Source organism: Humulus lupulus, chromosome 9 (genome assembly GCF_963169125.1).
Source record: "Humulus lupulus chromosome 9, drHumLupu1.1, whole genome shotgun sequence".
In the NCBI taxonomy this organism is placed as follows: Eukaryota; Viridiplantae; Streptophyta; class Magnoliopsida; order Rosales; family Cannabaceae; genus Humulus; species Humulus lupulus.
In genome coordinates, this window is record NC_084801.1 from 121,508,651 (window position 1) to 121,515,410 (window position 6,760).

The 6,760-nt window shown below is 32.9% G+C and overlaps 1 protein-coding gene across 3 annotated transcripts; it reads right to left on the reverse strand.

Annotated features, from left to right (window-relative positions):
- Positions 1-486: 486 nt before the first annotated feature.
- Positions 487-6,136, reverse strand: LOC133802215 (uncharacterized). 3 transcript variants are annotated; one of them, XM_062240488.1, is made up of 7 exons: positions 5,752-6,136; positions 5,418-5,486; positions 5,156-5,323; positions 4,621-4,791; positions 4,114-4,200; positions 1,723-1,811; positions 487-1,431 (listed from the first exon to the last, which is right to left on the reverse strand). In XM_062240488.1, the coding sequence occupies exons 1-7, from the start codon at positions 5,837-5,839 to the stop codon at positions 775-777; spliced, it is 1,329 nt and encodes a 442-aa protein (XP_062096472.1). In that variant the 5' UTR covers positions 5,840-6,136; the 3' UTR covers positions 487-774. The 3 variants fall into 3 exon arrangements, with proteins under 3 accessions (XP_062096472.1, XP_062096471.1, XP_062096470.1); XM_062240487.1 differs by having other exon boundaries at positions 487-1,428; positions 4,114-4,323; positions 5,752-6,134; XM_062240486.1 differs by having other exon boundaries at positions 4,114-4,323; positions 5,752-6,133.
- Between the last annotated feature and the right edge of the window lie 624 nt (positions 6,137-6,760).

Sequence of the window (6,760 nt, forward strand, 5' to 3'; positions counted from 1 at the left end):
CAATGATCAATGAAAATGACTTCATCAACTCAAATAAAAACTCAATTTTAATCATCACCCACTTTATTAATCATCTCTAACAACATTGCTTTTGGCTCTAATTTGATAAAACGTTTGATTTTTCACTATTTTTGGTCAAGGAAAGAAAAATTAGAAGAGAAAGTGAAAAAGTTATAAGAAAGAAATGAAAAAGGAGTGATTTTTTTTTTGGTGGGCTTAATCAAAATTGACTTTTTTCATAATTACTAAAATAGGGATATAAAAAAGTTGACTTATAATGATATTACCTTTTTCCATCCACAATACCAAATAAAGGAAAAGAAACATATTTTCTTCATTTCTATTTTCACCAGACAAGTAGAGAAGAAAAGTGATTTTCTTTCTATTCAACACTTTTTCTTTCTTTGTTCCTTCCCATTTTCTTTCCTCTCCACCGAACACAGCCTTGTTCTTTTGCTTTAATAAATTTCAACCCATCAAGCAAAATTAGACAAAAGAGAATTTCAGTACATTTTGAGCTTACCAACTTTGGTACATGAAAATGGGCTTAATCTTCTACAACAACGTGTCAAAAGCTTCTCAACAACTAAAATAATCAGTTAATTGTTGCTGAGTTTCAATCCTATCAATATTTCTTTTTCTTTCTAAAACATACATCATTAGTTACAGACAGACTCTAAAGAACTTGAACTGTGGTGTAGCTCGAAAAGGAGGCACATTCAAGATTGAGCAAAACAATTGGTATTTCGAAAATTCACCATGCTTGTAGGGTATTCAAAATCGGAAGGAATCGTCAGGAGTGTACCTGGCCCTCATGTTGTAATGATCGAATTTTGGGTTGTCATAATTCACTGGCTTGACCTCAACAGGTTTTGGCTCAGCGCCAACTGCTCCAAAAACTACCTCGCCACTCTTTTCACGCTGGCGATGCCTTGTTCTTTCTTTCTGGCTCTTAGACCTGCCACTAGGAGGGGCCACCTCACCAGATCCATAGAATTCTGCGTACTCCTGGCGTTTTGAGGACCGGTGCTTGCTTGACAATGATGGATCCTTAAAACTGCTTGATTTCATCTTAGGGGGCTTTAAATCTGAATACTTATCACTTACAATGGGTGACGCATGGGCATGGCGAGTTTCAGAAATAGGAGCACGAGCACTTTGTCTCTGCACAAATGGAGGCTTGGCTTCATCTTCAGGCATCTTGAGAGTATCTTTCAATGGTGTGAGGCCTTTCTTGGCACCGTTAACGGATCTGAAACGAGAGGGAACAAAGTAAAGAAATAAGCCAGCCAACACTTCAAGTCCGAGCTTCGATAGATCAATGATGAGCTGTCCAAAAGATGGCCATCCTGGCTCATCTTTTGTGCCTTCCACAACGGGAATGAATTTCTCCTCACTTGGTTTTCCTTTAATGTCGTTCTCTGACGTCTGCTGAAACATCAAATTGAATTAGATGAAAACCAGTCCGAGCAAGATGTACCCAAATCCTTAGAAAACCTAAAATAGCTATTATTGGCACTGCAGATATGACTAGCAGCAATCAATCATTATTAGCTACTTCTGCAAATGCAGTATATTTCAATAATGTCAAGGAGATGATGATGTTACAGCAAGTCAGAACCTATTTGCTAGCAAAAATATTTACTAAAGTTAAAGAAAGTTTTTTGGGATGATTATGACTCAAAAAGGGATGCATATCTAAATTTATCAGAAAAAAGATACCATTTTTGGGAAGAAAGAAGGCCCAAATCCCTGCTGAAGCAAGCATGTAGCATATCCTACCAAGACAGCGCCGATAACCATAAGGACATCTGCCAAAAGACCAACAAATTGTCAGTTAGATAAAAGAAGTACAATGCAGAATGAAGTAAGCGCTTCAAGAACACCGAACATCATTCTCGTTTACTAAGCAATGAAACAGCATTTTTAAAAAAAAAAATACAGAAATAGACAAGTCTATAATTTCATAAAGCTGTTAATTGGTTGCTTCATTTCTCTCATACTTCCACCTAAACAATCAGAATTTACTAACAAAGGAAGACATTGACGATAATTTGACAAAACAACTGCAGTAAAAGATAAAAGATTAAGAGATTGGGATTTTACTATTGAAAAGCTTGCCCAAAGAAAGCATTAGCGATATTGATGGGGCTAGAGAGTTACAATCTAGAAAACATTTTGGGTGATACACTGACATTATTTAGTATTTAGTGAGAAAAAAAGTCGATTTTCCTACCTTGAAATTATGTCCTAGTAGACAAACACAAGAAGAGTTCTTTCAAAGAAAAGAACCACTAAACTTACAATTCACGAAAATTATATTCATAAATTTAGTTCTTAGTAGTGAATATTCTAGCAAAATACTGTAATTTTTAGCATCAAGTCACTATTAAATGATCCTCAAAGTAATTAGTAAAGATTTCCTTTGTATTGGGATTTTACTATTGAAAAGCTTGCCCAAAGAAAGCATTAGCGATATTGATGGGGCTAGAGAGTTGCAATCTAGAAAACATTTTGGGTGATACACTGACACTATTTAGTATTTAGTGAGAAAAAAAGTTGATTTTCCTACCTTGAAATTATGTCCTAGTAGACAAACACAAGAAGAGTTCTTTCAAAGAAAAGAACCACTAAACTTACAATTCACGAAAATTATATTCATAAATTTAGTTCTTAGTAGTGAATATTCTAGCAAAATACTGTAATTTTTAGCATCAAGTCGCTATTAAATGATCCTCAAAGTAATTAATAAAGATTTCCTTTGTATTGGGATTTTACTATTGAAAAGCTTGCCCAAAGAAAGCATTAGCGATATTGATGGGGCTAGAGAGTTACAATCTCAAAAACATTTTGGGTGATACACTGACACTATATAGTATTTAGCGAGAAAAAAAGTTGATTTTCCTACCTTGAAAATATGTCCTGGTAGACAAACACAAGAAGAGTTCTTTCAAAGAAAAGAACCACTAAACTTACAATTCACGAAAATTATATTCATAAATTTAGTTCTTAGTAGTGAATATTCTAGCAAAATACTGTAATTTTTAGCATCAAGTCACTATTAAATGATCCTCAAAGTAATTAGCATAGATTTCCTTTGTATATATAGTTCACATACTATACTAGGCGAGTCTTAGAATCTTTAGTATTTTCTTCTCAATGTTTATGATTGTCACTATAGTTTTGTTTTAACCTTCTTGCCAAGGATCCACTATAGTGATGAAATCCAAACCTACTTGATAATCAAAATAAAGCCTAACAATGAAAGAAAGCAATGAACAAACACATCAAGTGTTGTGCATTCTAAAATGTAAAATGAGATTACACTTGGATTAAAAAGAGGATGAAGTCTAAAGTAACTGCATTATCTTGTTCACTTATGCAGCTGAGTTCTTCATAAATATTTAACATTTCTACAACAAAAAATATAGCCAGCTATAGATATCACATCTAGTGCCAAAGCTGTGGAAGATCTAATTCAGTGTCTAGGACATTTATTTTGTTATAAATTGTGGATACAGGGAATTTAAGAGGGGTTTATTATAGCACAGAAGCTAATATCAATTGCAACAAATCACAGATGGCCTGCAAAGGCAGTTGCAAAGGAAAAGTGTGCCTAAAACTCAACAAAACAAAGAATTTTCGATCTTTGGCATACCATTGCATTGGCATCACCAAGAAGAGGGGCGGCTGATGAACTATACATTCCCATCAGGCAGTCTCAATTTCAAGATCTAAAAAATCTAGGTTAATTCTCCTCTACGGTTTATTTTCTATTTGATTATCATAATTCATTTTATCAAATAAAAAATGTTTTACCCTTCTTATACTAAATGCATGTTAGATATGCCACTTAACAAAGTAGAACAGCCAGAACCAGAAATTAAAAGAGAATAAAAAAAACATGAGTCGTATATAAATTTATGGCACGCTAAGTTAATTTCCGTCAAAGATGAGAAACTAAGCTCTAGAGATATCACAAAAAGAAATAAGTTCCATTGCCATATCTACCACAATATGTGCAGTAGATTTTTCCTGGTTGTTCAAGAATATGATATATAACATGTTTGAGTTAGCAACTGAAAAAATTAAAACACTCAATGAGAACCAAACCTGTGGGAGAAATTGAACTGTACTGATAATCACAATCCTCCTCGTTGAGAGAGATTTGACGAAGAGCAGCATTTCCCCTGTCGATAACTAACAAGGAACAAGTTGGCCGGATGTATACAACATCAAAATCATTTGAGAATTTGGCATCCTCACTAGGCCCATCTCTGTATCCTACAACATTTGATTTTCCTCCGGCAATGGTTGTGACGCCTGACAAAGTTTCCATTTTTCGTACATATTTATTTAGCATATTAGTTGGTTTACCATTTAGAAACAATCTTTAGCCCCGAATTGCAATAACTCTAAGATTCCAATCTTAATTTATATTTTTCATATACTCACACAGATGATAGATCATGTTTAAATACTTAACTTCAGCTCTATGAACTTAGATATGAAGAAAACAGGTATTTTAGTACCATTTAGTCTCAAAAGATACCAGCAATCGTGACAATATTTTAAAGATTCTATTATTTAATCGTTAAAATGAAGAAGAATTTTATATACCGGCATCGCTGATCTTTCTGATGGCGAGATTCAAAGTATCAGCAACATAAACATTCCCCTTATCATCCATGGTAACACCTTTGGGATGATTAAAACGAGCCTCACTTGGTTTTCCATCCACATGCCCTTTGTAACCTTGAAATGACCCAGCAACTAATCTTGCTCTACTATCTGCAACCATAGGGAAAAAAAAGAAGAAGAACAAAATGAAATAAAAATCAACTGAGTTGAACAGAATGAGTGACCTATTTCAGTTAGCACATAAAACCAATTAGCAAGGAAAATAACACAGAGGAAAATTACTAGGACATGCACTAAGCTAAAGCCAAAGAAACAAAGTACATTCATTTTGGAAATCAAGCTTTTTCAGATTCCAAAGTTATAAGAACAAGTACTTCATAACACAACATCATCATCATTACAATATCTTAGTAACGTTAAATAAAGGAATTCAGATTATATAATTCTTAATACAGTTGGGCATAAGAACAGTATCAACTAAGGTAAAGCAACAATAGAGTAAGGCTTGCATTACATTGGGATAATGGTGGAGTGATCCGGACAACGTTGCTATTAACTGAATCAACAGCAAATAATTCACCATCTTCGGATACCCGAATTTTGTAAGGTTCTACTCCAATGTCATTCCCTTGAAGAACAGTTTCAACTAAGTACCCATCTTCAAACTGAAGAAAATTCCCATCTGTAAAAACAACATAGCAGAAAGTATAAACAATAAAGAAATGCCAAACTTTATGAAATTACCAAAGTGAGAAATAGCAGTTAGCTCAAATTACCTGATTGGGGTGTTTTGGAGGAGGACCTGGTCCATTTGACAAGAGAGGACAAATGCTTTATCAATGGCCCTGAAATTATTATATAAAGTATATATATACATAAATATATAGATATACCCACTACAAAAACAGATAAAAAAGCTGAAAATAAAGAAATACGAAAAGGGTTTTTCCTTTTGTTGATTAAAAACATAATGAGAAGAACAAACTCAGCAGGATTCAAGTGAAAACCCCAAGTGGGTACGCAAACCCAGCATACCCACTAAGAAAGAGATCAAAAGACTCACATCGTTGCATATAAAAAGTGATGCAAAAGGGTAATGAGAAAGCATACCAGCTGGAGCAGCAGCATGAGCTTGGAACTGAAGAGTGTAAGCAAGAGCAAGTGTTATGAGAGCCACCAAGAAAAGGGAATTTCTCATAGCTCTCTAAAGTCTAAACAAACAAAGATGGCAGAGAGATCAGAAGGGTTAAGAGAGAGGTAAAAATACTGGGTCTGAACTAAGTGTCAGTGAAAATCATGGACAGCATTGGCAGAAAAAGAGAGAGAAAGAGAGACGAAGTTAGTGAGGTTATGTGTTTGGTGGTATCATCAAAGTGGTAACTGAGGCTTTCCTGTTCTTCTTTGCTTATGCTCGCCACCACCACTAGTGGAAGAGAACTCGCTGCAATTCACATAGCTTTTTTTTTTTTTTTACTTTTTAAATTTCTACTTTACTCTTTTTTTGTTTTAAAAAAAATAAAAATGAAAGTGAGTGTTTGAAGAAAGGAAATGACTTTTTAAAAATAAAAGGATCAAATATATCTTTCAAGCTAAAATAAATTAGGACTCTTTTTTAAAAAATGAAATAAATTGGATACTTTAATCCTTACTTTTTAGTCACTTTTGATCTCTGAGAAAGATAATTAAAAACTAAAGCCATATTTTAGATACTTCTACACTACACCCCTAAAGTCAAATTTAGTTTAGCTAATGATAATTATAAAATTAATGATAAATAATGCATATTTTGTACCATTAGAATTTTTTTTTAAAATCAATAAATATTATTATATTGTTATTTTATGATAAATATTAAATAATTTTTTTTAATTCTTTGAATATATGATATTATTCTATATAATTTGGACACTATTATAAAAATTCTTATAATTTTTCTTTTCTTTAAATGCATGTGAACTATTATAAATTAAAAATTATAAAAATATGTATAAAAATTTAAAAAATTTATCTAAAGAATTTTACAGAGAAAAAGTAAAGTTAAATTATACAAGAAATCCATATCTATATATTTATATAAATGACACTCTATTGCTCTAAATCACTCTCTATATATATTTTT

Bases quoted from the DNA above. Each gene is read 5' to 3' on its own strand.
- LOC133802215 (XM_062240486.1), bottom strand. From the start codon at position 5,839: ATGAGAAATTCCCTTTTCTTGGTGGCTCTCATAACACTTGCTCTTGCT. The intron at 5,487-5,751 runs GTATGCTTTCTC...TAATAATTTCAG, and splicing joins TCATGCTGCTGCTCCAGCTG to GGCCATTGATAAAGCATTTG. The intron at 1,812-4,113 runs GTTTGGTTCTCA...GTCTTTTGGCAG, and splicing joins CAGTTCAATTTCTCCCACAG to ATGTCCTTATGGTTATCGGC.